Source organism: the organism of the source record quoted next, unplaced genomic scaffold (genome assembly GCF_019419815.1).
Source record: "Pyrus x bretschneideri cultivar Hongxiangsu unplaced genomic scaffold, Pyrus_bretschneideri_v1 Contig48, whole genome shotgun sequence".
NCBI classification, from domain to species: domain Eukaryota; kingdom Viridiplantae; phylum Streptophyta; class Magnoliopsida; order Rosales; family Rosaceae; genus Pyrus; species Pyrus x bretschneideri.
The window spans coordinates 1,796,460-1,815,763 of record NW_025999785.1 but is presented as its reverse complement, the minus strand read 5'-3'; the positions used below and the strand labels follow the sequence as shown (position 1 = coordinate 1,815,763).

The window sequence follows — 19,304 nt, the reverse complement described above, 5'->3', positions numbered from 1 at the left end:
TTTGTAAACAATGAGTTCTGTTCAAGAAGCAATAAGACTCGAGACAATTCCTATTGGTGCATGGAGAATTCTACAACATAGGGTCAAATACTTGTTTAGATATTAGATGAGCATGGATATTGTGCACTGAATCGGGACAGACTGGCTGGTATAGAAAGTAACAATTGTCAAGATGGATAAGGTGCGACATTTTTCAAATGACCGGTATTCAAGCGGACGCTTCATATGTCATAAAATAGACATGGAGAAATACGAATAAATATATTATTTTTTAAATGTAAAATTTGAGCAGTTAAATGTAATTATTTTAAAAATTAATACATTGTATTTTAACGCTTCCAAATGACTAAAATTGACTTTAAGTCACTTCTCCATACTCAGTACATGTCCAAATAAAATTTCTGTGCAAAAAATGACTAGATTCAATGCAAAACATTACACGATGCTCTAATTATTCAGGTAATTTAATTTTATTTGGAAAAGTAAAGATTTTAATAAAACCAAAACCAATCCTTTCCAAATTGTAAGATGAACGGAATCAGGAAGCAATGCATTCAATGTATAGCCTTGCTAGGACTATGAGTCTATCCATGATATATTTCAAAGGGAAAAAAATCTATAAAAACAAAAAAACGTTGAATTGTGGGTGAAAAAAAAAATTATGGTACTTGGTAGTTGGTACTTGTAACAAAAAAATGATGGCGCCCTCCTCCGCCGTGTTGGTTTAAAGTAAACGTTGATGAAGCATTCAACGCCACGACAAATACTGGGGTTATCGGGATTGTATTTCACGATGAAGCCGGTAACGCTGGAGGTTTTGCTCGCAAAATATCTCTACGTCACCTCCCCAAAAATTGTTGAGGTCCTAGCAGCTCGTGACGGAGTTTTCCTAGCCTTTGGAGCGGAACTGGCAGCAGATTTTTCTGGAGTTGATGCTCCGCAAGTTACTCAAGCACTGGACAGTGTGCATATGGGCTCCTCTGGCTTCGATTTAATTATTGAAGATATTAAAGCTTGTCTCACTGATTTTGCGATTTCAAAACTGTCATGTTCGTAAAACTGCCAATACAACGGCCCATAGATGGGCCAGGTTGGTCTTAATTTCTAGTTATTCAAGTTGTTGGTTTGATGGGGACATTATTGCTAGTTCATTGTAAAGCTAAGCTCATCCCCTCCCTCTTAGTATAAATAATATTGTTTGTTAAAAAAAAAAAAAAAAAAAAGGAAAGAAAGAAGTGAGCTCCATAAATAATCCAGAATGTCCTCCTTAATTGTAATTCCCCATGATGATGAATAAAATTGTTATATTGTTTCTCTAAAAAAGAAACGGTAGTATTTGTAACGGTGATGTTGTAAACGTACCAGCACTCCAAACTATACTAATACACTGTCTTTGTTTTTTTAGCAAACGATAGTATCTACACAAAGAAGTGAAGGAGTGAGCTAAGCCTTACAATAGGCTTGCCATAATAATATGGTTCAATTTTGCCCATGACAAAAATCAAACCTAAGACTTCTTACTCACAAATGAAGAAGAATACCACTAGATTGTAGTACTAAATGGCACACTATATTTTAACGCACCCAAGCGACTTAAATTGGCTTTAATCTTCTGTACCCACTTCTCCATACTTAATATTTGTGTCTGAATAGAATTATCGTGAAAAAAAAAAATGACTAGATTCAATGCAAACCATTACGCGATGCTCCAAAATTAAATTCAATGCAAACCGTTACGTGATGCTCTATTTATTTGGAAAGTACATATTTTAATAAAACCAAAATCCATCCTTTCCAATTTTTAAAAGATATATGGAATCGAGCAGCATTCGTTGTATAGCTTTGCTATATAAAACGATAAGCACCAGAAAGAAGATCTGTACACTTCGATTTGCTTTACTGAGAACCGAAAACCTACTACGATGCGTCCTCATTGCTTCCTCGCACTCCTTACTCTGCTTACTCTTCTTGCCGCGGTGCCCGCAACGAAGAAAATAGGTCCCCCGTGGAAGGAAATTAAAGACCTCAAGGATCCATATGTGATAAGCATCGCAGAGTGGGGGGTCTCAGAATACAACAAGAATGTCACAGGCACAAACAAGTTAGTGTTTCAAAGTGTGACTTGGGGGGTAAGCGCGTTTATCTCAGGCACGTTTTATGGGCTGGTCATTGCGGCAAAAAATGAGTCGTTAACTATCCCACCAGAAGAGTATAAACTCAGTGTATGGGACCAATTTCTAACCAGGCGTTTCAGGGGCTTAATAAAAGGCCATTATGTTTAGTTATTCAAATTTAAGGTTTAGTGTCTGTTAATTTCAATAACTCTCGCCTTTGGTTTATAATAGAGACTGTTCCGAATGCAGAATAAAAGTTTGCCCATATTTTCTTGTGCTCTATATTTTATTTGTGCATACGTAAAGACATATCTATTACAAAAACAATTCATACGTGTACTTTATGCCTTGCGCGTTCTCTTTTACATAACGCGTGTTATACGCGACATACAGAGTTTTATTAAACATAGGCACTATGTGCCCCTAAAATCTTTTAAATTAATATACAATGTTTATTTGTAATCTTGCTCGAAGTCCCTCTATCTTTTACTTTAGATTATATTTCTCTACTGATTTCTTCCTTTGTTAGGCTTTTATCTATCATGGGTGTTGCGCGGCCCTAGAATTTATGAGTTTATTTGTAATCTTGCTCCAACTCCCTCTATCTATTTTTTACTTTTGATTAATCTATAATTTGTAATTTCTCTATTGATTTCTTCTTTTATTTTTTATTGGTAGCATTTTTTTTCTCATTGTTTTCCTCTCACATTATATTCTGCACGTAAAAACATAATTAAAATCATTAAAACAATGGTAGAACGCTAGTCATAGGTCTTTTGTACCTATTAAAACTAACAATGATGCAAAGCAAATCAAATAGTGTGTAAAGAAAAGAAAAAACCACCCCAATCAAATATAATGAACAACAAAATTACATGAAAAGCTAGCATGTAAAAAATAAAGAAAACTAATAAAAAGGACTTCAAAACTTTTAATTAAAAAAAAAAACCATCTAATAACTTTATTTAATGATAAGGACAAGAGGAAAAAAAACACTTATCAAATGCGCATGCAGTCTCCTTTGCCGCTACATCTTCCAACCGCTTCTTTTTCCAGTACTCATCAACTGGGGTCCAAGCAACTCCACTCATGGTTGCTCCAATATCTATTTTACAACACACACCTCTATATATGTGTACTATATAGATACACACACATACATACATACACACCATACTACATACTATATATTATGGACATATGAAGTAGCGAAGAGTACCTTGTGCAACTTGATTTACCAAGCCACTACCTTTTATACCTATAATTTTGATTTACATGGTGCACCATTGAGATGAATGCGATGTTCCCAACAATTTTCATCATCGAAACCGCCGGCCCGTGAGATGCTTTGGAAATTGTATGGTAACCAAAATTCAGGGTTTTTAAGTCCACACAGACATTGAAATGATTGAAGACTTAAGATGCTTTTGAAATTGAAGGACATGAAGTGGGGGCACGATATGGGCTCATGTCAATGGGTGTATTTGATTGTATTGATTTCATTTGCATTATTTTTTTAATTTGCAGAGGGAGAACGTGAGATTGTAGGTGGAGGAGAAGAGAAGCTGTAGATGGGCAGACAATAGAAGAAAATTAAGTAATTAATGTAGAAAGTTAAGAAATTGAAGAACTGGATTCAGAACAAGTATACCTGCAAATGGAAGAACTGGACAGTTTGGATCAGCAGGAAGCCCTACACCGGTGCGCGATGCAAGCCTGAACAGTTCCATCCCTTGTGCCTATAGGGATCCGCTTAGAGCGCCTAAATACAATGACCGGTTAGTGTCTTCCAGCAGTGGCTACGTAGTGCCGTCTCAGCACTCCGGCCATTTATCATCTTTAGTTCAATCCTATAGTTGTTGGTGGCTTATATTCACAACCAATGATTTCTTACGGTGTGGAAACTATTGATTTGTTATGTTTATGGACGGTTTCATTGATTGCCTTTTACCCTTTTAAGTAGATGAAAAAATTATCCATTTTGATTTTGATGAGGGTAATTTTGGGATGTTTGTTGGGTGTAGACAAATAGTCATTAGATTCTTATAAAAAAAAAAAATAAAGCATCCAAATTGACATACTCAACAATTTTGAGATCACTAAATATTATTTTCTACGGCCTCTATCTTTAAAAAAGGCTATCAATTCCCGCGGCGCTCCATCCCTGTCGTGTACTGAAGCTCTGTAATTTCCGGTGGGTTTAGGCAAAGACTCGTTCTTAGCCGCAACAAGAAGCAAATATAAGGTGCCTGATACAAATGTTATCTCAGATGAAATCAGTTTTTCAAGAACTAACTTGTTTGTGGCATTCTTGTTGTACTCGGAAACGGCCCACTGTCCGATCTCTGTCGCGTTTAAATCGATGCCGTCTATAGGCTTCCAGGTACCGGGAACGTTGTTTGTTGTAGTGGCGGTTACCAGAGAAACCAGTAGAGCAAAGAGATGTTGTGCGGAAGCTTTAAATATGAAAGCAAAGCTAATACGGCAAAATATTACAAGACAAATAATCCAAAAAGACACAAGGATTTATACTGGTTCGGCGTAAGCCTACATCCAGTTTCGAGACGGCGAGGAAATTCCACTAATATCAAAAGGAGATTACAAATAGAGTTTTAACTCTCAAACCCAAATCCCACATACAACCAATAGCTCTCACTCAAACTAAGAAACAAATGGAGAAGAAGAAACACATATCAAAATCCTTCTCTCCCAAAAGCTACACAAGTAGCACCAACATCTTTGATTGAGTGATTACTAACAAAATGGGATTATTACAAATGGTGGGAAGGAGCAGCTCATATTCAAATGGGAGAGCCGAATGCTCTCCCTGGTTTCTCTCATCTGCCGCTCCCCCACTACCAAAGGCATAACCAAATGCCTTAATATAAACAAAAGGCCCCGCCTTCTCTCTCTCCTCTCCTCTCTTTCGGCTGCAAAGGCAACCACCAAAACATAAAGGACCAAAACCAAAGTTTCCTTTTCCCTTTTTTCTTCCCTAAAACAAGGTAAGGTGTTGTCCACCTTTTTCATATTTTAATAGCCGAAAGTTATATTGTCTTGTTGTCCACTTGGTCACAAATCCAACAATCTCCACCTTGACCAAGTTCCGAAAGCATCACAGAGAATCGAATCAACAATCACCATAAGCACCCAAAGTACACACTAAAGACAACGGAAACTAAATCAAATTCCCCAAACTTACCAGTGCTCATAACAATTTCCACCTCGACTCAAACTGTACCAAAGCCAACAAAAGTAGACCATTTCTCTACCGTCTTCTCCAATTTTGCAAACCATAAGTGCCTTGATCAAAACAAAAGGTGATTCAAACGAAGAACTGAGATTCTTCAATATCACCAACAAAAGATCAAGTACACCATACCAAAGTTGGACACACAATGAACTCCACCTGCTCACAAACACCATGGTCTTAAACTGCACCAATAGACTCATTCACATAGCATGGCACATTCTCCAAGTCAAAACTGATTACAAATTTGGCAACAAAGTCTCACATACCACATACGAAAATATGCCCTTCACTCAAGTTTACCATCATCACATGAGCACCAACAGGACAACCAAAATTTCAAATTCAAATAATCAGTAGGAGATCCAAAACCATACCTCAACTGGAGTCTTCAAGAAAACTAATTGCAGATGATGGAGACCAACCGACCAAATAGCAGTGGCAAACAAATCCAACCAAATGACCATAGACCAAAGTTAGAAAGCATATAACTTGCCTTCTACAAGAGGGTTCCACACAAATGTTCTGCAGTGCATGTGGTGTATCCAAAATAGTGTGGTGTCTCACTATCCAAACTTTTGCAGAACTCAGCAAATTGGCCCTCACAAACTCCTCCAATGTTTCCAGCAACTTGCTCCAAAGTCAACCAATGGGAGTGGAAAAACTGATGCGAGATTTATACGCACACAAATTAAACCCTCTTTTTGTCAATTGTAGTATAAGTATAAGTAGGGATCGTTCTGGACCGGGGATTAGGAGGGATTGTTAATCTCTTGGAAACTGACTCAAAAACGTAAAAACAAGATAAAACACTAAACTAGACTCAAAGAATGTAAAACTAAACGTTAAAACACTAAGACAAACCAAAAGACTCAAAATGCTTTAAAAACACAAACTAAATTGATTTCTAACTAAATTGAACAATAAAGTAAAGGGGGATTGGATTTGGACGACTTTAAACTAAAATGGATACTTGGAAATAAAACAAATTGTAAATACGGATTTGACGGAAATGAATGGATGGGAAACTAGCTAAGGGGTTCATCTCCACATATGTTATACTTGCATACAAAACGATGTCTAATTGCTTTTCAATAAATTATGAATTCTCAACGCCCCGGGTTAATTAGGTCCGCTTAAATTAACCGTCAAGTTTTCCTTAAGTTAATGAATTGGATGATTGCATACGACAATCCAAAGCATTCCTCACAAGTTCCCTACATGAATTGCATAATAGAGATACAAGCAAGAATCATTAAGCATCATGAAAACTATAAGTGTTGACGAGACATTCGTTACTATGATTGCATGAAACTTATGCCAAGAATATGTTTAACGCGATTGTTTATAAGCAACCTCCACTACTTGTGAATATAAGTTCATAACTATTACGTGAAACTCACTTATATTCTAGCGTCAAATTCATGCATGGAAATTAAGCGTTCATTCTTAATAAACATACATAAATAGGTTATCAATCAAACAGTTAAACAAATTGAATTCACAACTTATGAAACGTAATTAAAAGTAATCAAATCATATTACAAACATAAACATAGTTTCGAATCACCCCCTAGCTAAAGGGGGTTTATTTCCTCATACGTACAAAACAAAGAGAATTGAAATTAAACATTGAAATCAAAGAAACGCCTAAACATTCCAACAACTCAAACGTGAATTGTATGAACGTTTAGGCACTCTTCTCTTCCTCTTTATTGTAGCATAAGGTCTAGGGATAGTTGGTTGGGGGGATGGAAGTGTTGGGGAATTATGGAAATGGATGAGGAGTGGTGGAAATGGAAGATGGTTTTTTGGATTCTAAGGGAGAGAAACTCACGGCTAAGGAAGTGTTTGTGGTGTGTTGTGTTGTGAATGAGATGATTTTTGAATGAATGAATGCAAGGGTATTTATAGGAGGAGTGGAGATGTATATGGCTATTTGTTTAAGGTGTTTGTGGTTGCAATGATGAAGAATTGCATGTGGAAATAAAAGGGAAAATGTGGTGAAATGATGAAGTAGGAAGGTGGAAATGCATGTGAGATGTTGGAAAGGAAATGGGAATATGAGTAGGCCATGGCATGTGAGTTGTTTTGTTGGTGTAAATGTGCCATGGTTGCAATGATGAAGAATAAAGGGTGCATGTGGGGTGGAATTGAATGAATGCAAAGTGAATGAATAATGAAATGAGTTAAAGAGGGAGAATGTGGTGAAATGATGAAGTAGGAAGGTGGAAATGCATGTGACTTGTTTGTGGAATAAAGAATGAATGGTGGAATGATGAAGAGTTGCATAAAGAATGCATGTAGGGTTAGCTAGGTTGGCTTTGTTTGGGTGCATGTGTGTTAATGGTGGTTTTGCATGTGAATTGATGGATTGTTTTTGATGGAATGGATTGTTCTTTGCATAGCTTTTGAAGTGATTGTGGGCTTTGGAATTGGAAGGAAATGCATGGCCTTGGGGTTGGTTTAAGAGAGAATGGGCTAGGCCCTTTGTTTTATGTCCAAAATGAATACAAGGCCTTCAAATTCGTCCAACACTTTGGCTCCAATCATATGCTATCCATTCCAAGCCCAATTTTGCTCCAAAATGCTCCAAAATGCATCTTTTTGCTTCCTTAGCCATATGAACCTAAAAACACACGAAAATGGCTTAAACTACTAAAACAACTATGAATTAACAACATAGATGCACGAAAACAAGCTAAGTAAGTCGCCTAAATATGCTCCTATCAAAAACAACCAAAAATTTCTGCCGTTGAAAAAATGCCAAAGAAAAGAAAACTTAGCCTTAGCCTTTTTCCCTTTTCTTCCAGCCAACAACATCATTTGTCATCATGATGTCCTTCTGCCTAAACAAATGCCGAAAGAAAAAAAAAACAACATTTTCTTTTCAATTTTCAACTGCTTCTACCTTTTCTCCTTCCCACTCAACTCGTCGACAACAGCCCACAAACACCTCTGGTGCAGCGATGACCAACGGAGAACCCACCAAAAGCAGTGCACTACACCTGCAGCTGTCGAACACCAACACTTCAACAACATCGACGGCAACATTGCAGCAGACACGCTGTTTCTGAAACCATTATCCAATCTGCGAGCTCAGTGACTGCAACATAGTCCCTTACTATCTTTCTTCAACGCCACGCATTTTGCAGCCAGCATCTCCCATTGACCAAATGCCAAAGTCATTCCTCCTGTCGAATTTTTTCAAAAAACATATTTCACCGTCATTCGAAGATTTCATAGACATACTAGTACAAAGCCTCCAAGTCGAAACCCAGAGCTCTGATACCACTTGTTGTGCGGAAGCTTTAAATATGAAAGCAAAGCTAATACGGCAAAATATTACAAGACAAATAATCCAAAAAGACACAAGGATTTATACTGGTTCGGCGTAAGCCTATATCCAGTTTCGAGACGGCGAGGAAATTCCACTAATATCAAAAGGAGATTACAAATAGAGTTTTAACTCTCAAACCCAAATCCCACATACAACCAATAGCTCTCACTCAAACTAAGAAACAAATGGAGAAGAAGAAACACATATCAAAATCCTTCTCTCCCAAAAGCTACACAAGTAGCACCAACATCTTTGATTGAGTGATTACTAACAAAATGGGATTATTACAAATGGTGGGAAGGAGCAGCTCATATTCAAATGGGAGAGCCGAATGCTCTCCCTGGTTTCTCTCATCTGCCGCTCCCCCACTACCAAAGGCATAACCAAATGCCTTAATATAAACAAAAGGCCCCGCCTTCTCTCTCTCCTCTCCTCTCTTTCGGCTGCAAAGGCAACCACCAAAACATAAAGGACCAAAACCAAAGTTTCCTTTTCCCTTTTTTCTTCCCTAAAACAAGGTAAGGTGTTATCCACCTTTTTCATATTTTAATAGCCGAAAGTTATATTGTCTTGTTGTCCACTTGGTCACAAATCCAACAAGAGAAGCATTCAACGCCACGACAAATACTGGGGTTATCGGGATTGTATTTCACGATGAAGCCGGTAGCGCTGGAGGTTTCGCTCGCAAAATATCTCTACGTCACCTCCCCAAAAATTGTTGAGGTCCTAGCAGCTCGTGACGGAGTTTTCCTAGCCTTGGAGCGGAACTGGCAGCAGATTTTTCTGGAGTTGATGCTCTGCAAGTTACTCAAGCACTGGACAGTGTGCATATGGGCTCCTCTGGCGTCGATTTAATTATTGAAGATATTAAAGCTTGTCTCACTGATTTTGTGATTTCAAAACTGTCATGTTCATAAAACCACCAATACGGCGGCCCAGTTGGTCTTAATTTCTAGTTATTCAAGTTGTTGGTTTGATGAGGACATTATTGTTAGTTCATTGTAAGCTCATCCTCTTTTTTTTAGTATAAATAATATAATTTGTTCAAAAAAAAAAAAAAAAAAGGTGAGTTCCATAAATAATCTAAAATGTCCTCCTTAATTGTAATTCCCCATGACGATGAATAAAATTGTTATATTGTTTCTCAAAAAAAAATAAAATAAAAACGATAGTATTTGTAACAAAAGAACGGTGATATTGTAAACGTACCAGCACTCCAAACTATATTAATATATTGTCTTTTTTTTTTAAAAAAAAACAATAGATAGTATCTACACAATGAAGAAGTGAGAGAGTGGGCTAAGCCTTACAATAGGCTTGTCTAAATAATGTGGTTCAACTTTGCATTTGGCAAGAATCGAACTTAAGACTTCCTACTTACAATTAAAGAGACATACCACTAGATCGTAGTACTAAGTGGCACATTATATTTTAACACACCCAAGCGACATAAATTGGCTTTAATCTTCTGTACCCACTTCTCCATACTTAATATTTGTGTCTGAATAGAACTATTGTGAAAAAAAAAAAAAAAAAAAAAAAAAAAAAGCCTAGATAAATTTAATTCAATGCAGACCGTTATGCGATGCTCCAAAATTTAATTCAATACAGACCGTTACGCGATGCTCCAAAATTTAATTCAATGCAAACCTTTACGTGATGCTCTATTTATTTGGAAAGTACATATTTTAGTAAAACCAAAATCCATCCTTTCCAATTTTTAAAAGATACATGGAATCGGGCAGCATTCGATCGATGTATAGCTTTGCTATATAAAACCATAAGCACCAGAAAGAAGATCTGTACATTTCGATTTGCTTTACTGAGAACGGAAAACCTACTACGATGCGTCCTCATTGCTTCCTCGCACTCCTTACTCTGCTTACTCTTCTTGCCGCGGTGCCCGCAACGAGGAAAGTGAGTGCCCTGTGGAAGGAAATTAAAGACCTCAAGGATCCATATGTGATAAGCATCGCAGAGTGGGGGGTCTCAGAATACAACAAGAATGTCACAGGCACAAACAAGCTAGGGTTTCAAAGTGTGACTTGGGGGGTAAGCGCGTATATTTCAGGCACGGTTTATGAACTGGTCATTGCGGCAAAAAATCAGTCGTTAACTATCCCGCCAGAAGAGTATAAACTCACTGTATGGGACCAATTTCTAACCAGGCGTTTCATGGGCTTAATAAAAGATGATGGCAATTATGTTTAGTATTTCAAAGTTAGGGTTTAGTGTCTGTTAATTTCAATAACTCTCGCCTTTGGTTTATAATAAAGAGACTATTCCGAATGCAGAATAAAAGTTCGCCCATACTTTGTTGTGCCTTATATTTTATTTGTGCATACGTAAAGACGTCTTTACTATAAAACAATTCATATGTGTTCTTCATGCCTTGCGCGTGCAAAAGTTCTCTTGTACATCATGCGCCTTATGCTCGACATACAAAGTTTTATTAATCATAGGCGCTATGTGCCCCTAAAATCTTTTAAATTAATATACGAAGTTTAATTGTAATCTTGCTCGAAGTCCCTCTATTTTTTACTTTAGATTATATTTCTCTACTGATTTCTTCCTTTGTTAGGCTTCTATCTATCATGGGCGTTGCGCAGCCCTAGAATCTATACGATGTTTATTTGTAATCTTGCTCCAACTTCCTCTATTTTTTACTTTAGATTAATCTATAATTTGTAATTTCTCTATTGATTTCTTCTTTTATTTTCTACTGGTAGCATTTTTTTCTCATTGTTTTCCTCTCACATTATATTCTACATGTAAAAACATAATTAAAATCATTAAAACAATGGTAGAACGCCAGTCATAGGTCTTTTGTACCTATTAAAACTAATAATGATACAAACCAAATCAAATAGTGTGTAAAGAAAAGAAAAAACCACCGCAATCAAATACATTGAACAACAAAATTACATGAAAAGCTAGCATATAAAAAATAAAGAAAACTAATGACTTTATTTAATGATAAGGACAAGAGAAAAAAAAACACTTATCAAACGCTGTGCAGTCTCCTTTGCCGCTGCACCTTCTGGCTACTTCTTTTTCCAGGGGGTTCAAAAATTGCCTTGCCCGAAGCAACTCCAATCATGGCTGCTCCAATATCTATTTTACAGCACACACCTCTATATATTTGTACTATATATATACATACACACCCTATTACATACTATATATTATGGACATATGAAGCACTGAAGAGTACCTTGTACAACTCTATTTACCAAGCCACTACCTTTTATACCTATAATTTTGATTTACATGATGCACCATTGAGACAAATGCAAAGTTCCCAATAATTTCCATCCATGAAACTGCCGGTGCTATGAGATGCTTTGGAAATTGTATGGTAACCAAAATTCAGAGTGTTTAAGTCCACACAGATATTGAAATGATTAAAGACTTGAGATGCTTCTAAAATTGAAGGACATGAAGTGGGGGTACGATCTTGGCTCATGTCCATATGTGTATTCGATGGTATTGATTCGTTTGCATTATTTTTTAAATTTGTAGGGGGAGAAGGTTAGATTGTAGGTGGAGGAGAAGAGGAAGCCGCATATGGGCGAACAATACAAGAAAATTAAGTAATTAATGTAGAAAGTTAAGAAATTGAAGAGATACAGAGAAAATTTGATGAGTATCGAAGAAAATTAGAAGAAGAAAATGTGTTTGGAAGGTGAGAATATGCCAAGAAAATTCAAGAAGAGGAGAGAGAATACTGTAGTACCGTTAAGTTTCATAAACAGTGTAGTACTGTTAAATTTCATAAACAATGTAGCACCGTTAAGTTTCATAAACAGTGCATTACCATTAAGTTTCATAAACAGTGTAGTACTGTTAAATTTCATAAACAATGTAGCACCGTTAAGTTTCATAAACAGTGCAGTACCATTAAGTTTCATAAACAGTGCAGTAAGTTTCATAAACAGTGTAGTATTGTTAAGTTTCATAAACGGTGCAGAAAGTTTCATAAACAGTTTGAAGACGCAAGGTTCCACACATCAGTTTTTTTTTTTTTTTTAATTTAAAACTAAAATTATGTCGTTTTCATTAAAATTTAAGTTCTTTTGTCATTTTTATTGAAATTTAAGAGTTTTTAATTAAAATTTAAGTCTTTTCCATTAAATAAAGTTATAGCATAATTTTTTTTTTTAAAATAAACTTAGTCCAAGCCTTTTTCATGAAAGTTCTTTAAAAAAATAAAATACATCAACCAACGAACAAAGGCTCATATTGTTTGTAATAAAAGTCATCAAGATGCTTTAGTGCATTTCGTATCCTGTTTTGCCGCTTCAGTCTTTGGCCAATTAATGGTCCCTCATCATCTTTTTCTATGGAATTCCACTCCGGATTCCTTCCTCCTAATCCACCAAATCAGGAAATACAAGTCATTAAAATTTGATCCAACGGCTGAAGCTATTATAACTTTTAAAGTGGGCCCCTGTTTGTAGCCATTGGATCAAAATTTAACAGCATAGATTCCCTGCTTTTATGAATTAGGAGGAAGGGATCTGGAGATGATCCATTTCCTTTTTCTCTTGACTACTATCCTCATCATCTTTGTTGTTGGGTTTTGTTTCAAGCATTAATTGACGGTTAATTTTTTATAGGAAGGTTAATTTGTGAGCTTAATTACTTCCATAATCAAACTACAAATTCTTTTCAAATATAATTACATACATAAGGGATAATTACACTACATTCTCTGAGGTTATCAAGTTTTCACAAAACCCCCTCAGATTTAAGACATTATACTAACATCCCCTTTTTAATTCACTTTCAAATAACCCTTTCAGTCAAAGTTTTACTAATAAATTGACAACTTTACCCTTATAACTAATTAAATAAATAAAAATATATTAGAAAAAAAATTAAAAATAAATTAAACATTGAAAAAATAAATTAAACATTAAAAGAATAAATTAAAAACTTAAAAATAGAAAAGGAAAAAAAAGAGTAAACCTAAACCCCTTCCCCAATTCCACTCCCCGCCATTTTCTTTTCTCGTCGTCCCACCATTGCCACCTTCATCCTTTTCCTCTCCCTGGCCCCACCCTCACTACTCACTACCTTGCCACTGCTTTAACAATTTTGTAGGCCAAAGCCATCCATGGCTTCTTCAATCTCTCTCTCATTCTCTTCCTCTCTCAACCCGCATCTTCTTCCTCTCAACAAAAACTCTACTAGAAGAAAGGCGAGTTCCCTAGCGTCTCAGATACATCAACTCCGGCGACTTACATAAAAACCTACAATCCTTCCACTTTATCTCCGCTCGTTCCGATTTTAAAAACGGAAGAATAAGGTGGATCAGAAGAACAATGCCAAGGCCTAGGTCAACACTATCACTGAGGCCCTATCCGACACCATTGAGAAGAAGTAGTGTCTCTATGCTCTTGAGGTTTTTGCCCTTAAATTTTCATCCTTGTCTGAATAATCTGACTGATGAGGCATTTTATGTTCTTAACCTGATGAAGACCCTTCCGCAATGTCAGGTTGATGTTTTTACCAATAGTAATTCGATAGAGATTTGCATTTGATTTATTTCCTTTTAATTTATTTTTTAATGTTTAATTTATTTATTTTTAATATTTTCTTTTTCTAATATATTTCTTTATTATTTAATTAACTGGTTACAAGGATAAAGTTGTCCATTTATTAGTAAAATTTTAACTGAAGGGGTCATGTGAAAATGAATTAAAACGTGAGGGGATGTTAGTGTAATGTCTCAAATGTGAGGGGGTTTTGTGAAAACTTGATAAACCTCAGAGGATGTTATTGTAATTAACCCTAATAATAATGTGACGAATATATGTAATGGTTTATTATAAAAATATTACTTAATTAGAATTTAACGCCCATATTCTGCGGGCATGATGAAGCCAAAATTGGAGGGTTGTGTGTGAGAAAACGTTAGAAGAGTTGTGGCATATGTTGTAAATTATCTGAAGTAATAGGCCATTTAATTTCTAATGTAGCTACATATTTGAATTTTGGGTTTATATTGGATGTTTAAAGATAGGTGGGTCTAAAAATTACGAGTTGTATGAGCCTATATCTAAAGAACCCTTGAATAATTTAAATTAGGATAGGTTAGAATTGAAAGGGAGGGAGAAGGATAGAAGTGGAGGTGGAGGTGGCGGTGGACCAGTGGGAGCAGAGGTCTATTTAGGGTTTAGTTGCAGCCAAATATGAGAGCGGAGATTTGCCAAACATCAAATTTGATTCAAAGTGGGGGAGTTTACTAATGGCAACTGCAGATAGTTTTCTCTACTCCTCTTCCCTACGTTGGTTTTTTATTTTGAGTTTGATCAGCACATTCCCCCTTTTTATATGTTTTTTATCTTTTATTTCTCAATAAACAAATTTAATTATTTTCTAACAAAATTGCCCCAGCGTTTTTTTATGTATCAAATTCGATCAGTTTTACATTTTTTTTGTTTGAGGGGTGTTTTAGTCTTGATATTGATGAATTCTTGAGACACCAAATTAGTTTTCTGGGTTTCTAATATTATAGATTAGAGATTAGATATTAGAGATTCGAGATTAGAAATTAGAGATGTTTTTCCCACCATTTATCAATATGGCCATATTAATCTCTTATCTTAATATCGGCATATATATTTACATTAAGGTTTGTTTAAACTCACCCTATAAAATCTTACACAACTTTGAAAAAAAAAAAAAAAAAAAAAAAAAAAAAGGGGTATAAGGTTTGATAATTGGGTTTAGAGATAAAATTATGGGTTTAGATAAAATATTTTCTTTTATTCTTATTACAAAGTTAAGATTTCTCGTTCATCCAGGATAAAAATTTAACTAACACATTTCTGCGGTGAACGAAAATTTAGATTCCGGAACATCAATTAGAAACCTATTATTGTACTGTTGGAATGCTCCCAAAATGCTTGATGCTCCAAATATCTCCGCCGACCTTATTATCATCATGCAGAACTCCTGCAAGTCCTCATCAGCTCTAAAAGTAGTGGCCTCGTTGAGCTTGAGGTCGGCTCTATCCAGGTGGAAGATCACTTCTGGAGCAACAAACTTTAACCCTCTGCGCTTCTTTGTCCTCAACACGTCTACCATGCTGTAGCAGAGCTCCAAACCAGACCGCGTTTTGTTTAGCGGTTTCATTGAGTAGTTCTCAGTAAAATAAGATTTCATTGCTTGGTGTATCAGTGTGTACACCTCGGAAGCAAAGAGAGAATATTCTGTGCCAGTATCGACGACCACCCCGCTATTGCCCCACGCCTTAAGCATTCTGGGGTCTGTTGGGAGACGGGATCCATTTAAACTAATCCCCGTCATGTTTATGTAGTAGAAGTCAGAGGAGGATTCCAGAAGCGGAGTGGTTTGAATGTCCGAGCCCGTAAGTTGTGCGTCTTCACCGAAGCGTAATGAGGACACGGCTCCGACCCTGTACGGGATGCAGTAAGAGAATCTTTTAAGGGTCATCGAACTCAGTTGGAGCAAGAAACTGGAGGGATGGTCTATCCCTAGTCCTAATATTCCGGATATCTCGTTGGGGTGAACCGCGTCGCCAGGAAGATCAATGCGGTTGATTACACCGCATCCAAAAGCAACGCCCTGAATTTGAGTTGGTTGATCAGCAGTACTTGAAGTAGTGACGGTCGTCAACATGTCCAGACCGAAGGTGCCGATTGTAACCTGGTTAGCGGCATACTCACTTTCGTACGAGCAGAAGTTCCCGGAGGGATGGAGCCAGATAGGGACACAGATCGGGTGGTCGAAAGGCATGAATTGGAAAGTCATGGACCTGTTGGGATCAAACTGGACGGAGGATACCGGAAAACAGTCCGTGCAGTGGGCAGACTGGACCCACATAGGACTGCTCGCAGTGTCGACCACCAAGTTCAATTTGACCGGTGGGGTTCCGACTAGGAGCTCGACGTAAAATACGCCGAAAAATGACTTTCTGGCACTCCAAGGGTGGCTGCTAGTGCTAGCTAATGCAGACATTTGGGTGGTAGTGTTCGGACGAAAAGGGAGTTTTTTCAGGGTTAGGGTTATGCCCTTACCTTGGGCTTGGGGGGCGCCAAAAACAAATATGAAGAGGATCAGACACAGAATTTTGATGGCCATTGTTGTGTTACAAATTTCAATTCTCAGATTGTACTGATTAATTAAGTGTTAGTATTGCAGGTATTGCCGGTATTTATAGCAGTTAAAAGTTACTGTGTTGTAATTAGTTTAGCCTTTAGTTAATGGGATGTGCTATCCACACATCTCATTTTACTTCTCACAGACCCCTTAATAATTTATATTCGTTGATCTTCTTCAATTCATTCGATTCGACGGCCGAAAATTAAAAAGATGTGTGAGAAGTAAAATGAGGTGTGTGGATATCACACCCCTAGTTAATTTGATTTGGCCTTTTCACTACTTTTTCATTGGCAAAAAAAGTTTTATTAATAAGTAATTTTGATTAGTAACGATTGATATATGCGTACGTCTTTTGTGTACACGCAATAAAATTACTATATATAAAATATGTCATTGGTTTGATATTCTAAGCAAGGATTATCCAAAATAGCTTGTTCACATGAATGGTTCTACCCCTATCGATCAATCCTCTATTTTCCCGTTTAAATTAAAGCATTAAAGGTTTTGGAGTTTATGTATTCATAGCTTGCTAGTTATGACCGATAATATAAAGATTCATGCATCTTTGGATATTTTTTGTGGGACACATCGATATGACTATGTAAAAGAACATTATTTGATGTGTATTTAACAATCCACTATTATCTATGCGGGAGAAGTTGAATTTTTTATGTGTCTTTCTGGCCATCAAAATGGTAGATTATCATGAATTAGCCACCAACTTTGACGCGTATTTGACAATCCACTATCATCGTTATATTACTTTCTTATCCATAAAATTGCCATTAGTGTGAAAACATTTCAGACGCATGCAGTATTCATTTTTTTAAGCTATTGCCTTCTGCATAATTATCTTTCTTTTTGGAATATTTACAAGCGTAGCAGTCAGTCCATGTGTGTGTGATGTGTCAAATACTTGCTAGGCATGCTAATTTGTATGTAAGAGACTTATAATTAACATGTTACTAGATGTCATTAGCATGAAAGAAAAAAAGAAATATATGTTCTATATATGTATGAGAGAAAAATAATCATGCAACTTCGAATGTATTTGGTGTGTCACACATTGAAATTACAATGTAAATTAAGAAGATTAATGATTTTTTTTTTCTTTTTTTGATAGAAACAATATGATTTTCATTTAGAGAGCTCAGGAATCTGCGGTTAAAAAGTTACACGTCCAAGCAGAGGACTATCCCCATATTCAAAATTACAAACAATCCTCAAAGAGGAGGTCATAATAAAAGAGGAGGGCAGTTGATCCACTCGCAATGATCCCTAGTACTCAGGCTGAAACGGGCGAGACGATGGGCAACTGCGTTGGCTTGGCGGCGGACATGGATACATACTTCTTCAATGACTGTGGGGAGTCATACCTTGGCATCTTCCACAAAATGCCCAATGCTCGACAAATTGATGGAAGGGTCCGAGAGGACACCAACAAGCTGAAGAGAATCACTTTCAATAATCAAATTACTAAAACCCCTAAACACCGTCCAAACCACACTGTCCCTATCTAATCTTTTAATGTTCTACGTCCGTAAGTTGTATTAATTTTGGCATATTAATTTTGGCATTACTTAATTATATTATAAATAGGGTGTATGTACATATATAGGGCGTTACTTTTTTTAGTCCATAGTTTTGCCATTGTTGCACGTGAACAACCAACATGAAAAATCATATGCAGTACTCATTCCTTTCTTTTAGCTATTGCCTTTTGTTACGATTCTCTTTCTTTTTGGAGTATTTACATGTGTATATGTGTTAATTGGTTTGTAGGCATATGCTAATTTGTTGTAAAAGAAGAGAGAGCCTAATTTCTATGCTAAATTAAATAATTAATTAAAGCTGGCATTTACTTAATCTATAGTAGTATATACTTACATCAGATTAAACAATTAAGGTATTGCTTAATCCCATAATATTTCCACCATTGCATTCCATGTGAAAACAAACTCATTAAATTAAGATGCACTATTCTCATTAAGTTTCATTGCTTAATCCCATAATATTTCCACTACTCCATGTGAAAACAACCCATTTAATTTAAGATGCAACATTATTCTCATTAAGTTTCACACGATAGTGATCAGAAGGAGGCTAACATGTCTCTGTGAGTTTTTCCAGCCTTCAAAAATGTGGATTGCCCTGACAAGTTCACTAGCTGGTCCCTTTTTAAAAAAGAACAATGTTTCATTGCTTGATCCCATAATATTTCCATCATTACATTGCATGTGAAAACAACCCACTAATTTAAGATGCATTCTCATTAAGTTTCTAATTCAATCAAGTTTTGCCAGGTGATTTGCAATTGCAAATGGGATCCAAGTAATGAACTCGATCATATGATGATTGAATTCATTCCTTTCACTAGCATATCTACATTAATATTATAGATATTGTTCTCTATTGCTAGCTACAACTAAAAGGTCTTGAATCAAATGCTATCACGTATGTGCATGTA

At 36.3% G+C, this 19,304-nt stretch overlaps 1 protein-coding gene across 1 annotated transcript; it reads right to left on the bottom strand.

Annotated features, from left to right (window-relative positions):
- Positions 1 to 15,529: 15,529 nt before the first annotated feature.
- LOC108867731 (aspartic proteinase CDR1) lies at positions 15,530 to 16,693 on the bottom strand. The gene has a single exon (XM_018649190.2). It carries the CDS (start codon positions 16,691 to 16,693, stop codon positions 15,530 to 15,532), a length of 1,164 nt encoding a protein of 387 aa, XP_018504706.2.
- Positions 16,694 to 19,304: the final 2,611 nt, after the last annotated feature.

Bases quoted from the DNA above. Each gene is read 5' to 3' on its own strand.
- LOC108867731 (XM_018649190.2), bottom strand. From the start codon at position 16,693: ATGTCTGCATTAGCTAGCACTAGCAGCCACCCTTGGAGTGCCAGAAAG.